General features: G+C 39.9%; 1 protein-coding gene across 10 annotated transcripts in view; it reads right to left on the bottom strand.

Annotated features, from left to right (window-relative positions):
* The window catches only part of NEO1 (neogenin 1), a 209,164-nt gene that overhangs the window by 22,574 nt on the left and 166,351 nt on the right, over window positions 1–20,239 (bottom strand). For 4 of the 10 annotated variants that reach the window (XM_074328259.1, XM_074328253.1, XM_074328250.1 and 1 more), the window contains exons 14-21: window positions 18,138–18,248; window positions 16,858–17,052; window positions 10,542–10,637; window positions 7,442–7,665; window positions 7,221–7,359; window positions 5,201–5,308; window positions 3,613–3,807; window positions 2,901–2,933 (exon numbers count right to left, since the gene is read on the bottom strand). In XM_074328259.1, coding sequence (XP_074184360.1) covers window positions 2,901–2,933; window positions 3,613–3,807; window positions 5,201–5,308; window positions 7,221–7,359; window positions 7,442–7,665; window positions 10,542–10,637; window positions 16,858–17,052; window positions 18,138–18,248 — 1,101 coding nt within the window. The remainder of the gene's footprint in view (window positions 1–2,900; window positions 2,934–3,612; window positions 3,808–5,200; window positions 5,309–7,220; window positions 7,360–7,441; window positions 7,666–10,541; window positions 10,638–16,857; window positions 17,053–18,137; window positions 18,249–20,239) is intronic. The other 6 variants (XM_074328255.1, XM_074328251.1, XM_074328258.1 and 3 more) reach the window with 3 other exon arrangements.

The following is a 20,239-nucleotide window of genomic DNA, read 5'->3' as shown; positions in this document are numbered from 1 at the left end:
TCCATGAGAAAATGAAGCAGCACATCAACAATAGGGGAAAATATAGTCTGTTTGTGCAAAGCAAGCTAAGGTATAGTTTTCTCTGCAATGAGGCATCTGAAAGGCTGCCTGCCACCCTTTTCCATGGCTGTATCTAGCATGTAACTAGGCTGTTCATAAGCTGGGAACACACCCATTTCTCTAGCCCAGGAAACAGTTTCTGAAAGATGGCTCAGAGCGCTTATGCCAAAGTAGCTTCTCTTGGCAGAGGAAGCAAGGGGACCGGTTCAGTTATCTTCTGCAGTAAACAATGGGACTCTTCCAAGGGCCCCAGCTATGCTGATCTCCAGCAGTATCAGCGATGTTGGATGCTTTTCTCATACTATAAAGTTACCCAATTGTAAACTTTCCAAACACCAAGTTACCCTAAGCAGGGGCAGGAAGACAAGTGGAGGTTCAAACTGGCTCTCAGTTCATGCTCAGTCACCTAAACATCCAAAGATGGAAAACAAAGTCTGCCCTCTAGCTGCTCCCAAAGGACACTGTCTCCTAATCCATCGTTGTGGAACATAGGGAGGCTGCTGACCTTGGGCACGGGACCATCCCACAGGTAGGCCTCAGGAAACACAAACACCAGTGTCTTAGAAATTCCTGTTCTTGGTCTTGAATTTTGTTCTTCCCATTTACAGAAAAAGCTGCTTGGGTAAAGCAGCTAACAGAGCCCTTTCCCCATAAAGCAAAGGTATTCCTCAGCCCAAAGTTGGGGCCAGAAGGGAGATGGACTTCTCCTGGAGAGACCGGAAAGCACTGCAGGAGAAGAGCTGCTCCTGAGTTACCGGAGCGCGCTGCTAACACACTGCCTGGCTCCGTCAACACTCACAGTTGGACTTCTGGCAAGTCATCAATCCATTCCTTTTGGGTTTCTGTTTCCTCATTGTACAACAGTCACAATAATGGTATCTACTTCAGAGAACTGTTGTGAGGATTAAATGGAAATTTAATTCTATAAAGTATTTTTGAATACTGCCTGACATATAGTAAATGTTCAATAAATATTGACTACTATTACTACAAGCTTAATAAATCACTATGGAAGAATATAATCTTTCTCTTTACAGAGAAAGCATGAAGCTTCAGAAAACACTTATAAATGAGAGTAATTTCTACAAATAAAGCTTGATGAAAAATTCACAAACTAGATGTGTTTTTGTAAAACATTAGCGCTAATGTCAAGTACTTCTATAAGTTACCAGACTTGGAAGAAACGAAAGAAATTAAAATCTGAAGGTTTCTGTATGTAGTTCATTCAACAGAATAAATCTAGAGACGAAAACAATGTTTTCTGTTTCCAGAAGTTCGAAACCCCAAAAGGTAACAGAAGCTCTTGGGTACCCAAAAGGGCATGTTCTAGAAGTTAACTCACAGTCCCTTTCGAGTGTGCATGCTTATTACTCTGTCCCCTTATTTCTGTTGCCACCATTCCTCCCAAATGGCACACACCACAGGTGAAGATTCCAGTTGGTCTTCTCACCATGACAAGGTCTAGCTGGCAGAGATGACCCAGCCCTTGTAAGACTCTTCATGGTTAAATGTACTAAGTTGGCAGGTAGCCCGCATTTAAGGCAAACTAGCCAGAGTGTCATATGTAAATAATTGCCAAAGAATACACTTTGCCAGTAAGCTGGTTGGTTCAACTCCTATATTTCCCAACATTTTTTCTTTTAAATTTAACCTATGAACAAGAAATTCCAAGGATTAACCAAACACCAACAATAAATATGGGTAAAGAATTTTAAATACCAGAGGTGTGGTGCAGCTCAGAATTGCACTCTGGCTTATGGGATAAGTGGGGACAAACAATGGGCACGTTTATATCCTGTGCATATACCGGAGGGTTATTTTTGTTTTCTCATGCTGAAGTTCAGTCAAGTTTCTACTACGATTAGGGTGCCTGTCCACACCCCCCAACATACAAAAGCATGTTTGCAATTTCTCCAAAGTACAAAAGACTCACTGAATGCAAGCCCATTTCCAAAGCCCTGAAACTCAGACCTCAAGTTCTGACTGTTCCTTGTCATTCACTGAGAACCAAAGACTTGGCATTTCTAACAACTACTCTTAACCGTGAAAGCAAGCATCCAATAAACTTTTACTGTTCTTTCTTAGTATAGAAAACAGATACCAACTTTAGCTGAACTCCCAGAGATGAAAAATCACTAAGTACAGTTATCTCTGCACCGCAATTACAGTGAAGAGACATTGCTGACAGATCACTTCAAGAATGATGACACTGAGAACCATGCTTCCTATGTTTCCATTTTAAATTGGTCCTACCTGCTTTTAAAATGAACAGGTATATCAAAGGGAAGAAATGGAAAAAGAGCCCTGAATGAAGCGTATGATAACAGAATAAATAGCACTAATTTTGTCACAGGTAATCATTCAATTCAACAGGGTAAATTTGTAGATTCTTTGTGGGGGGAGGAAAATAAGGTATTTGCTGACTTTGATTACAACTTTGCATTTAGAGACACTAACACAATCCTAGATGCTACCAATATGACAAGTGGGTATGCTTGTTCTCATTACGGCCCAAAGTCTACGACTGTTACAGAATTCCAGGATTTTAGGGCAAAGGATAATGTGACCCTGTGGCCAATCTCCTATAGCTGTCCTACTCAGTTTTTTCGACTCCGTTTTCTTTTTCCTGCCAGTCTATTTAGCTCCTAAATGGATTCCCCAGCTTTTCAGATACCCCAAGTGCCACAAACAAGGACTCAACTCCACTTTGGCCAATAAATACATGGTTTTTAACACGTGGTACTGGTTTTCAGGAAACAAAAACAAAAACAAAAACAACAAAAAGCTAGTAATAGGTCACAAAGGAGAGAAAAGGAAAGAGAGGCCATCTACTCATTTACCTTGATCATTAGGCATTTTATCAGAGGAGTCCGCTAACAGGCCAAGCACAGGGGAAGAAAAAACAAGAGCAAGGATCACAAGCTTTGAAGATGGGACAGGCAGAATTTTTAAAGGAAAAAATAAAAAATAAAATCCCACAAACTTCCAAATAAACTGAGTTGTTGTTTTTTTAGTACCAACAGAAAAGAAATCCATATATGGTTTCCATATTTCCATAGACTCAGTCCCCGACTAAATTTTATTCCTAAGTTCACTTGATTCAATATTTTATCTTCACTTTCTTATCTAGAGTGTTCTTTAAAGGGCCCCTTTTAGTCTCTTTCTCTCTACAAAGGTGTAAAATAGACCTTTCAGGTTAAGAGCCTGCATGTGTTGACAGAACCATCCAGCACAATAACATGCCATTACCCCGTACGGGAACAAAGAGAAGAGCATCTGATCTGGCTGGACAATGCCTTTGGAGCACTGCAGCTCCTCTGCTCCACCAGGCTGGAGTCACAGTTCCTTCCATATGACGGGATTGGGCGGTCACCTTGGGGGCCTGACTTGGGGGCAGTGGCGAGTGCAGATGGTGCTGAGACAAATGCGGACACTGAGGCTCATGGCAGGACGTCTTACATTGCCCATGATCTCTATGTGCTAACGTGATAGGTGCGCGCTCAGCCCCACTAAGGAGACACACAGTGGAGCGCTCTGATGGGGGAACCTTACCTTTAGGTGTTCTGAACTGCACAGCCTCAGACATGGGCCCCATGCCCTTCGAGTTCCGGGCCTGAATCTTGAAGTAGTACGGGGTGTCGAGCGTCAGCTCCTGGATCTGGTGAGTCAGCCTGTTTCCCACAACCGGCTCAATAACCCAGTCGTGTATCTCTGCGTTCACATCCGTGCTGTAATATATGATGTAACCTGTCCAAAGTAGTTAATGGGAAAGAAACCCTTAGTCGTGCTTTTTCTTCTGCCATCAGTAAGTCAATAAAGGTATATGTTACAGCATAAACAAGTAGAGAACCAGTCATTGATTAAACAGCAGTGATAAAATGCACTCAAACTGCCACACTAAAACGTACTACAAAGAAAACCACAGTTTACAGTTCAGGAAGCTGAAGGAATAGGACAAATAAAAGATAAATATATAGAGTTAAGTACCCTCAGAAGCTAGGAAATCATACAAGGAAAATAACTCAATCACTTTAACATCTTAACATTTAAATAGTGTACCTTCAAAGGTCTAAACTAAAATCATGCTGTTTTGAAAACAAACAACGGCCTGATGTGTTTTAGCTTTCCAATGTGATTTCCTGGGAGAAAAACTGGGAGATGGCAGCAACCTCCCAGACTTGGGCGCAAGTCACGTGAAATGTCGCTGGTACTTCCACCAGAGGGCGCTCAGTCTCCAAGGCTGGGGCAGGAAGAACCACAACCACAAGCAGGCCTGACCCACACAGCACAGAAACGCACTGCATTATCATTGGGATTTAAAGACAAAGTGAAAGGTAATCCAAGTCAAGTCATGCTTGATTCTTTTATGAAAGAGGCAAAGTCAAAAACCTGAAAAACGGAATAAAGACCAGGGATTTATGGAAAGTTCCTACTGAGAGCCGAAGCAGAACAATGCTACGAAAGGCTGCCTGTTCATACGAAGGAGCTTCCTTCCGAAGGCAAACCCCCTGTTCTCAGCACACACTGACATGGAGCCGCCTCCCCGGGGAACAATTCAGCAGACTCCCACTAGCCTTTCCTCCATGTTAGGCTGAGGAACACAGTGTTCTGTACTGTCGAAGGTTCTCCTCTGAGTCCAAGGTAATAGTCCAGGTCCCTGCAAAGGCCTAGGCCAACTCAAATGTTTAACTCTAATTGTAGAGCACAGGAAGCTGAAGCAGCAGGCCTGGTGGGGAGGGAGCTAAAAGCCTAATGGTCTTTTTTGGGCTTCCTGGTAAAAGAGCTGAATCTCTATTTATTGGGAATTACCCCATAGAATCGGGCAGGGTCTTTAACTCCAAAGCAGGCCATCTAGTCAGAGGCAGATAAGAACAGCTTTTCTGAGGAAAATAAGGACGTCCATAAGGTCCCCCTACAGCCAAAGGCTGACTTGTCTGGTGCAACCCATGCCCATCACACTCTCATGCAAGGGTGGCAAACAGCACCCCCTGACTCCACTTTTAAGGACCATGATGACAGCACCTTGTGAAATGACCAAGCCAGCATTCAGACTCCCACTTCTCCCACCAACACAGAACTCTCCTGGAGAGCTCCTGCCAGGCAGACACTGGGGACGGACACACACTCAAAGGAATCTTACCTGTGATTTTGCCGTTGGCTTCAGAGGGAGGCTGCCAATTTACAATTATGGTCCTCGGTTTCCCCTCTTTACTCACGACTGTCACATCCTTGGGTGGAGAAGTAGGAACTACAAAATAACAATACTTTCAGTAATTTCTGTCCATTTCAATTTCATTCACCATTTCCTCAACTCCTTCCATTTAGAAGGCACAATAAAGGTACAAGGCAACAAAGATAAAGCTTCCTGACTTTAAAGAACTCGGTCAACCTATAAACAGTCCCAATAAAGAGAAGAATATGCAAAATATCAGAGAGAGAATACCATATGAGGATACAGAACTGGCATTCAGCGGGGGGGGGAGGGGGAGGTTAGGGGTAGGGTAGGTAGGTGGGGAAACTAAAGGACATTAGTACGGGTAGTTGCCAAGTAATTACGAAATGCCAGGCGTTTTACAAATTAACATTTCACTTAATATTTATAGCAACTTGCAAAGTAGTTACCACTGTCCCTGCCTGATGGATTAGAACACGGAAAACGATCAAAGCTACGCCATTTTCCAAGATGACATTTCCCCTAATTTGGATTATTTTGTTAGGATATTTTTAAATGTAAAATAATAGTTGGCTCTCCAAAACAAATGTGATGCTTGAAAACCCCCAATTCCTTCAAAGAACATGATTTATAAATAGATGTTTTTTTATTTTAAGTTTGCACTGAAAACATACTGTCAAGAACCCGAGGTAATTGCTCCGAAATGTAAAGCTGTTTATGGAACAGAAAAACCAGTAAGATAAAAATGACGACATTTCTTGTTTCCATGTTATGGCTGAAAAGTTTTAACGCACTAGTTGGGGAAATGAGCAAATTAAGTACATCCTTAAATTTACTCTTCTCTTCTTAAATATCCTCATATGAAATGGAAGGAAGCCTGGTGAAAAGCAAACATCTTAAGGAAATACAGTCTCAGTTATTAGCTAATGGGTTGGAATTAAAGTGAAAAGATAGTTTTAAATTTGGCAAAGAAAGCAAACTCAAGATCTATTTAAACTTCTGCGCACTGCGTTTCTGGCTTTTCAAATCCAACCCCAAGTTTTCTTTGTAGGAAGTCCAACCAACTGTTCAGAAGCAAAAAGACATTAGGGCCAAGCCATCTGGGGAGACTTCATAGCTCTATTTTCTCATTATTTATATTCAGGAGAGAAAAAAATAGGAGGATGGAATAGACAGAGACTCCCAATGCTCACACGTATCCCTATGCTGGGAAAGTACACGGGGTAGAAGGGTCGGCCAACAAGGGCAACAAACAGAATCTCAAATCTGGAAGGCTTGCTTTTCCCTTAATGGGCTTCATTATCTTTTCTCTTTTATGTTTAGTAACAGACAAAAACCCTAAGGATACTCCAGCAGGAGACTTGCTAAGACACTAAGTGGTTTGCAAGAAAGCTGCTGGTGAAGTGCTGGGGTTCTAGCAAGCATGGCATTGCAGCTGCTTGGTGAAGGGCAGGCCACCTCCTCTTTTCTCTTTCAATTTACCAGTAAAGCAGATTAATGACGATAATCCCTCACATCTACAGTGCTTTCTCATTTACTGTGTGCTTTCCCATCTGCTCTTCATTTTACCCTTCCAATAACCCTATAAAGCAGGCAAGGCAGAGATCATTACTCTTCTATAGATGGAAGAAACTGAGATGCACAGGGATTGGATGACTTGCTTATGATCACACAATCAATAGATGGCTGACCTGGGATTGAACTCAAGTCTCTTGATTCCTCAAATCTAGGATACATTGTATTATATTATCCTATTAGTTGCAAATGTTGTATGATGATGAAAACAACATAACTCATCAGGCTGAAAAACAAACACTGAACTCCAGCTACGCCAATTCATGCACTCAGTTCTTTCCTTGGTTAGTAAAAGCAGGTGATGAGAAGTCTCATGACGTGGAATGTGGCCCAGCATCAGCATGAACGTCTGCTGGCTTTTATCTCGCGAGGAGAAGGAACGCCACGTGACATAGGTTCTGACAACACCTACCTAATTCAAAGGTGGTCCCATGAGCTGTCATACTCCAGGTGCTTGATCTTCGACCCTTGGTCACCATCACAGAGAATTCATAGAGTGTATTTGGTTTTAAACCAGTCACCAGATAACTCAAAGTTGTTGCATTTGCATTCTGCAAACATACGAGTCAAGAATTTTAGATTCAGAAAATATCAGTAAGGAGCTCTTCTCCCCCAGGGCACATGTGCCAGTACCTTGTACTTGGTGTTTGCGGGGATGTTAGTTTTCCATCGCACCGTGTAGTACCGGGAGTCGGTGATCTTCTGGTGTTTGGGCAGCGAGTTGTCCGCCCATGTGATCCTTATGGTGTCATGGCTCAGAATGGAAGCCTGGACTCCCACTGGAGGCATCATGGGAGTGGGATCTGGCACTGGAGTGTATGGAGCATTAATAACAAATAAATCAACTTCAGAAGTGTCTGGGTAAAAAGTAATTAAAAAGGAAGTGGCATTTTAACATAAACAAAAAGAAAAGAAAAGGGAAATGCAGGGTAATATAATGGAATGAAAGGTGGGAAATGAAGAAAGAGAAAAAAATCCAGAGTTAATAGATAACCACCATTCATTTAAAAGAATATTTCCACTTGTGTTCTTTCAGGAAAACATCTAGAGAAACAGTAATTAACTATATTCTCTACTGTATTCTGTAAGTATATTAAAATTTGACAATCCAGTGATTATATTAACATATTAATACTTGAATTTTCTTTCAATTACTTGAAGATTCTACTTCCTGTCCAAAAAGGATCACAAAAAGATGAAAATCGCTCTTAAAATCAAGGGTATAATTTCTGAACAAGCAACACAAAGCTCATGATCTGTTCTGATATTTCAGAGCCTGTGGCTGAGTTTCTGGGGCATGGCTTATCAGTGCATAACACCGGACATGGACGGTCCCACTCAAACTTGAATCCTGAATCTCAGCCAATGGTAGGTAACTCAGCTTGGCCTTGGTCTTCAGGGCATCTGAGACCCATGCAGAGTCCAGTCCAGATCTGCTGAGGCTGGGCTCCACGTTCTCCAGCAGAGTCAGAGAACCACCAACTGATGAAGCCCAGTAAGTGATGGGAAATGCCATAGTTATGGGTCCAAGTGAGAGTCTTTACGAATTTTAGAAATCTGAGTACTTATCTGATAGGAAGTCAGCACTCGTGTCTGTACTGTGCCATAAGCACCACACACACTCTTGTCAAAACAAGAGGCCAGAAGGAACACAAAGTTGCCAAGGACCATGGCGGTACAGCAGGACCCACTGGGCTTTCCCAACTCTTGGTCAGGTTTTCTAAGTATATGCACACGCACTGATTTTAAGGGAAGGTTTTAAAATGGATTACCCACATGGTTATGGTGACTCGCCCCTTCCTGTAACTCAAAATCTGAAAATACAGGGGCCTTGTTTATGAATAACTATCATGCTAAAGTACCATGTTTCCCTAAAAATAAGATCTAGCCGGACAATCAGCTCTAATGCGTCTTTTGGAGCAAAAATTAATATAAGACCTGGTCTTATTTTGCTATAATACAAGACTGGGTATAATATAATATAATATAATATAATATAATATAATATAATATAATATAATATAATATAATATATATTAAATATAATACCAGATCTTATATTAATTTTTGCTCCAAAAGACGCATTAGAGCTGATTATCTGGCTCGGTCTTATTTTCAGGGAAACATGGTAATAGTTTCCATTTGTGCACTTCCTATACAATGAGGACTGGAAGTTAGAGGGACAGCGTACATTACACTTAAGGGCTTTGTTCAGAGATCAAGTCACACACCACTTAGTTACATACAGAAAATGCACCCTAAGGTGCAAACATCATTAGACTCTTGGAGAAAATTTTTTATTTCTAACAACTCTTAGAAAAAGTAGTTAGGTTACATGTGTTAGGAACACTTCCTTGTGTATTTCTAGCCAGGAGGCTGTATTTTTAAGTCACATAAAAGAAAATAACTTCACATTTTTTTTCCTATCGTAGGCTGACTTAATAAAGTAGCAAACTATTTATTTAAATATTCTCTTTCTCATCTTGCTTTTTCCCCTTTATGGAACAACAAAGCTATTTTTGAAAGAACTCAGAAAGTATAAACACATAGGACAGAAGACAGGCGAGAACGACCAGACACGTGGTCATGATGTTGGTCTTGTTAGGGAAAAGCATACCCAAGGGACAGAGATTATCTTTTTAAAACAGTAACGCCAAGTCTGTAACACTATGCAGAATATGCAGAAGACATAGCAGGCAATACAGATTCACTATTTTGGGAAACAAACGGAGATGAGCATTTCTGAAAATGGTAAATTCTTTGATTTTTCAGTATCTACTGTGTTTCCCCCAAAATAAGACCTAGCCAGACCATCAGCTCTAATGCACCTTTTGGAGTAAAAATTAATATAAGACCAAGTATTATATTATATATTATATTATACCTGGTATTATATTATATTACATTACATTATATTATATTAAAATAAGACCGGGTCTTATATTAATTTTTGCTCCAAAAGACGCATTAGAGCTGATGGTCTGGCTAGGTCTTATTTTCAGGGAAACACAGTATTAGAAGAATTTGTAACTCTAAAATATTTACTTCAATAAACTTTCTCATTGAGATCTAAATTACATGTTTTACATAGCTATAGAAATTTTACATAATATGTATAACATTTAAAGATATTTTAAATAAATTACAAAAAATAATGAATATTTGGTCTCTTTTGTAATAAATATACAGTTTATCAAATGGATAGAACATTTGACTTTATACTCTTTATATAAGTAAAACTTATGAAAAGCATACAGAAAAATACTTTCCAAACCAAATCAGGTGACTAGTAAAGAAAGTGTTCAATTTATATATATTTATTGCTCATTATTATATACATGTATGGCTACCATCAGTCACGTATAGAATTCCTCCAGAGATATGAAGAGCTTTTCATTTTTTGACTCATTTTAGTTATGTCACCTGACCAAAGATGAAAAATCACTTTTAATTTTCTCACAACTATGCTTTCTAGATCCCAATGCATTAAAAACATGTGTTATGTGTCTACATAGAACTGTTCACATGGCAGGACTGTTAATATTTTCTAAAAAGCAAAACAGAAATTAGCAGAACTTTCCATGTTGAAAGCACATTTTCCTATGTGAAGCCTGCCCCCTAAACTGCCAAATATGTCTCCTTGCACTGACACGCCGGGGGCAGGCCGCATGCCCACCTACTGAGGCTGCCAGGAAAGATGCTGAAGACCAGCAATGGATGACGGGTGCCTTACCTGTGTGCGGTCTGGTCACGGCACTCTCGTACAGCGGGATGCCTTCACCCACGTTGTTAAACGCTTTCAGAGTAATCACATAGTGAGAGCTGGGATCTGAAAGAAAGAAACCAGTCAAAACAAACACATTCTCAATACAGAATTTTAAAAATTCAAGGGTGACTGTGCATGACCTTAACTGCAGAGGAAATCAGGAGGGAAGATCCAAAAAATGTTTATGTGGGATTATTTTGAGGTGCAGGGAGATGTGAGATGGCAGCATATACAGTTCAGTGGTCCCCCCTTATCTGCAGGGGATACAGGCCCCCATTGAATTCCTGAAACCACGGATAGGACCGAACCCTATGTAGACTGTGTTTTTTCCTATACATACATACATACTATGATAAAGTTTTGTTTATAACTAGGCACAGTAAGAGACTGACAACAATAAAATAGAAGTATTATAACAACATCTGTAATGAAAGTTACATGAATGTGATCGCTTTTTTTCTCTCTCTGATCACCCATCTGATGACCAAGGCGGCTACTAAGTGGCTTACGGGCAGGTAGGGTACACTGGACAAAGGGATGATTACGTCCTGGGCAGAAGGAACAGAGTGGATGGTTCAAGATTTCATCACACTACAGAATGGAGCGAAATTTAAGACTTATGAATTGTTTACTTCTGGAATTCTCCATTTAATATTCTCCATTTAATATTTAATGGTTGTCCCTGGGTAACTGAAACTACGGATAAGTGGGGACAAGTGTACAGGAAAATCGTGTGAGATCAAGTTCCTGGAGTCGCAGGAATGAGGTTGGCTGCGCCTGAATCCTCTCTCAGCCTCTACTAATGGATGGTTTACTGATGCTATTGGATAGTACAGGGCTTGGATTAGAATGAGTTACTAGGATTTTCATGTGTTGAAAGCCTATAGGTAGAGCCTGGAATTAAACAAACCCTTTTCCTTCTCAGGAGGAAGGACAGTGATTGGAACAGCCAAGGCAGAGAAGCATGAAATAAACTGTTAACTGAGGAAATGCTAAATGCCCTTAATTCTCCGGGGCGTGTGGGAGTCACTCCAAATCCAGGAACTGCCAAACCCGGTCTAGCCCTCATGTAGACTTCTTGGTTGGATAAGGTATGGGTCAGGATTACAACTGGCTTGGAGGGGAAGCTGCAGGAAATGTAAGTTTGATAGAAAAACTCCCTCCAGGAGAGCATATAAAATGCTGCTAGTTAGACTTGACGAAAAGAGGGGCTATTAGACAGTTGGAATAGCATTCATTCTCCTATTGGTTGGTGTAAATCAGGAAGAGTCTACTTCATCACATGCCTGACCCAGGCAAATTTAGGATGGGTGATTCAAAAGTCCAGAGTCAGAAATGAGGACCTGAGCGCCAATGAAGTGTTGCGGCGGTGAGGAGGGGTGGGGGGAGCTGCCTGACACTGCTCACTTCTGGCAAAGCTGGGGAGTTTTCCCAAGTGGCCACACCCCAAGTGGCCTGCACTACTTCCAAAGCTTCCAATAGCTGCTCTGCATGGGGGCCTACTCTTTAGACACCAATGGGCAATATATAAAGACACCTGGTCTTCCAGTGTCAGAGAGAAGGGACAACAAATGGAACCAACGAGACTTAGTACTTGGCCGGTGAGGAAAAATGAAAAGGTGCCGTTTGGGCAACATGGTAAACAGTGAAGTCGTTCACTGAGACTAGGGACAGACGCAGAGCAACCATGATATGCCTTTCCAAGCCCCTCTTCCATTTCCACTCTTCACTCTCTCCCTATGTGCTTTCAACTCATTTTCTTAGCTTGGATTAGCATGTATATGCCATCAGATGCAAATACCTATCTCTAGTCCAGACTTTTCTTCTGAGCACCGAATCTCCACGTTCCAACTGCCTGGCCTCTCCCCTCATATGCAAATGATAGAGTCTGGCTGATCCCACCTCCGCGCCTCTCACCACTTGGCCTTGTTCTCTGCTCCATCTCTCGGTTTCCTGAGCATGTGCATCTCTTAACCCTGGGCCTTCAGTGTGCAGCTGTTTCCTCGGCTGGCTGGGGAAACACGCCACCCTTCCTCTGTACCGAGACAATGCCTATTCATCTTCAAGGTCTCATCGCAGATGGGTCAGCGTCTCTAGTTACATAGCCTGCAGCACTCCATTTCTCTTCTCAGCACTCTAAACAATTCCGATTATTTCAAAATTATATTATTTCTAATCATTGGGATCATGTTTGGTTGATTCTCTGTTCCACCTCTAGCACAGTGTCTGGGATATTGTACGTGTTCATATATGTGCTGATTGATCAAAAGGTATGCAGAAGAAGATACTTGAATTTTGATTAAATGATAGAATATGGGCTGTATCCCCGCGCAGACACCCAGTGAGCAGATGTTTGTATGGATCTAAGCTCAGCAGAGAGCTCTAGCTTGATTAATAAGTGAATTCCTAACTGTACTCCTCCATTCTGACTTTCTTCTTTCATTCAACTTCACATACATCTTAGCGGTATCGGTATTGACTAAAATAGCTCAAGCTCATCTTACTTTAGGCCAAAGTCAGGGCTTTTTTGCTACTTCTCACTGTGCTCTCTCTTTTCTAATAAAGTCTGTCTATTTACTTTCTTCAGCACCTGAAGTGCTTCTTCTCATCCCTTATTTTCAAACACTATTCTGGCTCCGTCTTTCAGTTCAGGTTAAGCTTCTTCTCTGACTGCTTGCCTATGCCTCATTAGCGCTCCCTTCTCTGACCATACTTCACTTCACCTCATTCCATTGTTTCTTGTGTATTACTCTTGTTCTATTAGACGGAAAGCACCTGAAGCTCCAGGACCATGTCCCGGCAGAGGGGTCTCCTCTCAGTAGTTTTGTAAAGGAAACAGTGGGCAGGGGGTCAACACAGGGACATTTTCACCCTTCCAGCGAAGCTTGTCTTTTGCTCTCTCATGATGTCCTAAGTTAGCTGTGCTGTTGCTTCTTGAAAGGAAAAAAAAGAAAGACTACTTTTGTTTTTGAATCAAGCATCAAATTGTTGCTTATATTCTACCAGAAAAGATGAAGGTAATCCATTTGTTAGACACCTAAAGGTGTTCTTAAGAAAGATATTTAAAAACGAATTATTTGAATTAAAAAGTTGGGCAGGGCAGATTCTGATCTAAAAGATAAGTCTCAGGAAGAAAGATCGCTATAATGATAATCCAATTTGTAAAAGTAGTAACACCTACCAAAACAAATCCATTTTCAATTATAAAATATTATTTCTTAGTTTTTTTGCTTTGCAAATCAACTCTGAAGTATAATTATTGTACAGTAAAATGTACCCATTTAAGTGTACAGTTTGTTGAGTTTTGAAAAATACACATACCTGTTTAATCACTACCACAATCAATAGATAGAATGTTTCCAATACTCCAGATAGTTCCCTTGTGCCCCTTGTGGTCAATTCCCACCATCCCTGTTTCTAGGCAGCCACTGATCTTTCTTTGTCACTACAGATTAGTGCTTCCTGTTCTGTAATTTCATAAAAACGTAATACCATGTATGTACTCTCTTGTGTTTGGCTTCTTTTTCTCAGCATATTTGTGGGATTTGTTATGTCGTTGTGAGTATCCACAGCCTATGCCTTTTTACTGCTGAGTAAGAGTCCATTGGATGGATATAGTACATTTTACCATTTACCTGTTTACCCCTTTTAGACTATTATAAATTAAGCTATTATGAACAATTGTGTACAAGTCTTTGTGTAGATGTGTGTTTTTATTTCTCTTGGTTAAATATCTGAGTGGGAATGTATGGTTTTATGGTCAACTTTTTAAGAAACCTCCAAACTGTTTTCTAAAGTGGTTTTCACATCAGACATTCCTACCAGCAAGTATAAGAGTTCCAGTTCTGCACCCTCGCCGGTATCTGGTAGTTTCTGTCTACTACATTTTACCAGTCCTAGAGGATGTGTAGTCGTATTTTATTGTGGTTTTTATTCTTCATTTCTCTGATGATTAATGATGTGGAAAATCTTTTCACATGCTTACTGTCCTCTTGCATATCTTCTTTGGCATACTGTCCATCCAAATTTCTTGCCTCCTTTTTTTCACCGGATTGTCATCTTCTTACTGAGTTGTTAAGAGTTTTTATATATTCTGGACTCAAATTTTTTGTCAGATATTTGAATGATGAGTATTTTCTCTTTCTCTGTGGCTCACCTTTTCATTTTATTGGTGTCTTTCCAAAAGTAGAAGTTTTAGATTTTGATCAAGTTAAATTTACTAATTTATTATTAGGTTGGTGCAGAAGTAATTGTGGTTTAAAAGGTTAAAAATAATTGCAAAAACGGCAATTACTTTTGCACTAACCTAATAATTTTGTAATTTGCGCTTTTTTGCATCCTAAGAGATCCTTGCCTACCCCAAGGTCATGAAGATTTTTTTCCTGTTTTCTTCTAGAAGTTTTATAATTTCAGCTCATGCATTTATGTTTGTTTTTGTGTATGATATAAGATAAAAGTCAAGGAAGGTTCGTCTTCTTTCTTCTATAATTATCCAATTATTCCCATGATTTTGTTGAAAAGACTATCTTTTCCCACTAAATTATCTCTGTATTTCTGTCAAAAATCAATCGACCACATACATATGGATCTACTTCTGGACTCTATGCTGTTCCATTAATCACCTACCTTTACAGCAATACCACCACAATATCTCAATTACTGTAGTTTTATAATAAGTCCTGAAATCAAGTAGTATGGATTTTCTAAACTTAATGCTTTTTTTCCAAAATGTTTGACTATTCTAGTTCCTTTGATCTTTTATATAAATTTTAGAATAAGTTTAATTTCTACAAAAAAGTATACTGGGATTTTACTTGGGATTATATTGGGGAGAACTGTCATTTTAATAACACTGTCTCCCAATCCATGAACATGGTATCTCCATTTATTTAAGTCTTCTTTAATTTCTCACAGCAATACTTATCTAGTTTTGAGTGCACAGACCTTTTACATACTTTTAAAGTTTATTCCTAAGTACTTCTTATTTTTTTGAAGCTATTGTAAATGGTATTGTTATTTTAATTCCAATTTCCAACTGCTTATTGTAGTGTATGGAAATACAATTATTTTTGTATATCAACCTTGTATCTTGTGACCTTGCTAAACTCACTTATCGTTTTAGTCGCCTTTCTTACAGATTTCTCAGGATTTTCTACGCAGTAACAAGGAGCCTGGAGAGTGCTCAGATACTGGTTTCTAAATACTATTTCCCATAAGAAAACAAACAAACCAAGGTTTCTTGGAGAAATGGCTGATTCAAGGGCTAAGGCTAGGAAATCTCAGATGAGCCTAAAATACCTCACTGTGTCAAAAAGGAAGAAAATGCTCAAAGACAGATGAGAGATGTCAAAGGGACAGAGGAACCAGTTAGAAAGAGTCCCATTGGCAATTCTTTCATTGTGAAAAAGAAGGAAAGCTCTTCCTTATTAAAGGATGCTAATAAATGTAGAAGAAATAATGGAATTAGAAAATCACCATTTGTGATATACCATAGTAATAACCGTTACTGAAGATGCTAAAACTTGTAAGTGAACGATTGATAAGAAAAAAAAAATATTTTCAAAGACTCATGGTATCTTCCCCACAAAGTACTTATTATGAAAGAAAAAATAATAACTTTATAGTAATGTGGCAGATACCATTTTAAGCAATGATTAGAGTTAACCTCACTAGTGGTAGGCTGTCCCTGCCCCCTAACGTGGTAACTGACAGGAACACAATGCGTCTATGCTATTCCCTTCCCAAGTGCATAAACTGAATGTAATGAGGAAACACTAGACAAGTCTAAATTGAGGGACATTCTTAACCAAGGAATGTTCCATATCAAAGAAAACTAATGAGACACGATAATAAAATGCAGCATGTGCTCATAGACAATGCTTTTCTTTTATTATAAGGGATAGTAATGAGACAACTAGCAAAATATAGATACAGTCTATAGGTATTGTCTCAGTGTTGGCTTGCTAACGTTGTTAATTGCACTGTGGTTATGTTATAAAGTGTCCTTATTTTTAGGAAATGTCCATTCAAGTATCAGTGGCTAGAGAGGCATCATGTCTGAAACTTACTCTCCAAAGGTTTAGAGAAGAAATAAGTGTACATATAGAAAGACAAGCGAATGATAAAGCACACGTAAAATGTTAACCTCCAGGATTCTGAGTGAAGGACATGCAAGATTCTTTGTACTATTTTTGAAAGTTTCCTATAAAAATAAATTATGTAATAAAAAGGTAACAAGAAAGAAATGACATGCGCGATTACTGCCTCTACCTGGCACACATACCTAGATTGTCGATGGTGTAATAGCGCTGTTTATAGTCCACTTTGATGGTCTGGGCGTGCGGGCTGCCAACGCCGTAACCGATGGCATAACCTCTGACCACAATGTTCTGGTTTTCCGGAGGTGTCCAGCTTACCACGATGCTGGTGACCAGTGGGCGGACATGAAGAGAACTAGGCACTTCTGGGACACGAGTTTCTGGGAAGGAAAGCAGAACAGCAAGATGAGATCCCTCTTCCTTTAGAATATTTCACCATCCTTCTGGATGGTGTTTAGTCTCCTGCCAAATTATCTGGGGCTAAGTTTTTTTCATGAGGCCCAAGAATTCATAGAGAATCTGTATGTATAATAAAGTATGGCCCATGGTGTTAATGCATTCTAAGAGGAGAACAAAACCCAAACAGCCAGAAATACAAGACATTTTAATATTAATATTTGGAAGAGAAGACAAAGAGATCCAAGAACCTCTTCCAATGGAGAAAAATGAATTCCCTGTCAACAGTCAGCCATTCCTCTTGGTCCCACATCTGATTCCCAAACTTACCAGGTGGAATGAGAAAGGCAGGACAGCAACTATAATTAGACGCCTGTTGTCAACAGGTAATCAAATATCACCATGCTATAATACATTATAGCATATATTATCAATTATTTACTCCCCTAAGTAAACGGTAAGTCAGTAAACATGAAACTAGTGCCACAAATTGATTTAAATAGTGGGAGACTAAGAAGCTTAAAAAGGTGGCAATTTACAGGATCTTTCAAATATATTATTTCAGGGCATAAATTCCTGTCTTAACTTAAAAATTAGTAAACCAAGTATTAGAATAAGGACCCAGGGTCTTTAGTCTCCCAAGTGCAGCACCTGGTACATGCACACACCCATATGGAGTTACTCACTGACTAAACAGGTGAGAAAAAGGGCAGGCGCCCAGGACTAGGGGAAAAGGGAAACTGTAACTGAAATAAAGGCACGATTCATGTGGCTCAGCCTTAAACTTTAGATCACCTACTTACTTAATGGACTTGGTAAAAAACCAGACTTAAAGCACCTATACATTTTTATTGGTTCTGGTTCTCCTTAAAGGGATAGTTCTCTAAAAGCTACTGCAAAAAAAAAAAAATTCCGTGAAACTTGCTGCATTAAGAAATGACAGCAGTATACTATATGCAAGTTCACAGATGTAAGCCAAATACACCCAAACTCTGTGGCTTTCTAGTCCGACTCACTTGACTACAGTTAGTACACAGTCTGTGCCAATCCTGCCAATGGTTGTTCTTACCATCCAAGTCACTTTCAAAAGTTTCAGCAGATAGCCAGTCAGTAGCCGGGCCTGTGCCATTCACTGTCAGAGCAGCCACTCGAAAATTATATTCAGTCCCCCGATCCAGACCTGAGACCCAAATTACAAAAAAGACATGCTAAAACAAGAGCTTTGGGAAAACAAAAGATTAACAATCTCACATTAAAGCAAATATTTCATCCACCAACTCAATACATAGGTACTATGTACTGATAAAGTTCCAGTTAAAGTTAATACAAAACAAGTAATACATAAATGTAGCACAGAGGAGCTCCCCCTCTAAAGTAGAGGCTGAAGCCCACACAATGCACGAAGAAAACAGAAATGAGTAAAACTCCCGGGAGATTACAGATTTTTGTTTTTTCAAAAGAGCTTGAAGGCTCCTTAGAGATCATTTAATGTAATCCCTTCATTTTGTTACTAAGGCAGCTAAGGCCAAAGAGAGGCCAACGATAATGAAAGAGTTATAACAAAGGAACAAAGTCGGCTGGTCTCAGAAGACACCCAAGACCAGCAAAGAACGCAGAGCTGTGAGTCCTACCACAGCACCTCTGTTCTCTGAGCACAGGAACAACTTTAGACACTGAACATGGCCCAGAAATCTACGTCTCCACAGCCTGCCTGCCCTAAGTACATACAATAAGTAAAAGAGGAATAAGCCTTTCTATTATGCAACCTTTCATATTTTCTATCAGCTAATAAAGCACACGCTTTACCAATGTATCAAATGCAAAAAGATCCACATGTAGAAGTCTACCTTACAGAGGAGGGCAACATTCAATAATATGTCAGCTATTCCTATACTCAGGAATCCAGTTCTTTCTTTTTTATTGTGTTAAAATACACATAACATAAAATTTACCATTTTAACCATTTTTAAGTGTACAGTTCACATGCATACGTTTTTAGAGCACTTAAATACTACATATTTGAGACCAGTCGTCTCAGGGTTACGACAAATCATCCTACCTCCCCACATCCAACACTGGGCTCTCTGACCAGCCACACAGAGGGCTACTGAGCGAGAACGTGGCCAATTCATCAGCCCTGTCTCATGGTGTGGGAGGAGAGGGCAGGCCCATCTGTTCTCTGCAGGCCCATCCTGACTCTGCCCACAAGAAGCAAGAAGCAAGACAGAAGGAGAAGCAAAATGGCGAGGCCCAAGCAGATACCTCCCTGTCTCCTCCCTGCACACACTGAACCAGAAAGAGCCCAAGCGGGTAAGGGACAGCGATCTGGACTACTAGCAAGCACGGCTCAGCTGAGGTTCTGAAAGAATTCAACCAATCAGATTATCATTTCCTCCCCAAAGATATGGCAGAACGTGTTAAGTGCTATAAGTGGTACTAAAAGAACAACCGTTAGTTCCGGCTAAAACTTAATCATATAATTATTGGTAACCCATTTTATTCTCTAATAATTACCAGGCTTCAAGGTAATGCTTCATGAGAGCGAAGATCCCCATTTTTGCTCACGTTACACATTTAGAGCCAGCACACGCTAACAAAAACTCAATAAAGTCTGTTAAATGAATGAACGTAATTTGATTTTAAAATGCAAGAATTTTCTTGATAAAGAAAAAACTATTTTTACCATGACAGTGGTATTTTCCTTATACATCAAATGTTTCATTGAGAAAATGGGTAGTCTCCTGAGGGGCAAGGATGGTACTCTTACTTTTACGTCACCAGCAACAAGAACAGTACCTGGTATAAGTAAATACCTTTTATTAAATATGCAAAATCAAAGCCTTACAGATGGGAAATGTTACTTATCTGGAGTAAAATCAGGAACTGACTTTTAAGAACATCTGAGCAATTTTACTGTAATGTTCCTTCAGTGACATCTCGCAACAACACCCACTGCAGCCATGTCTACTTGCGAAGCTTATAGCTGTGCGGTTCATGTGAAGAAACAAGACTGACGATACCCTGAGAGACAAACATTCACTTTCTCCTATTTTGAAAGACATCATCCTATGCATGAGGTGAGGAGTAAGGAGAGAAGCTTGCTGGACTACCAGAGTACAGTGTTCCACTGTCAGTAGCTCTCTCAAGTTTTAGAAACTCACACCTAAAAGA

This window comes from Rhinolophus sinicus, linkage group LG03 (genome assembly GCF_036562045.2).
Source record: "Rhinolophus sinicus isolate RSC01 linkage group LG03, ASM3656204v1, whole genome shotgun sequence".
In the NCBI taxonomy this organism is placed as follows: domain Eukaryota; kingdom Metazoa; phylum Chordata; class Mammalia; order Chiroptera; family Rhinolophidae; genus Rhinolophus; species Rhinolophus sinicus.
Note: the sequence above shows the minus strand (reverse complement) of the source record. Positions and strands in the feature narration are given on the sequence as shown.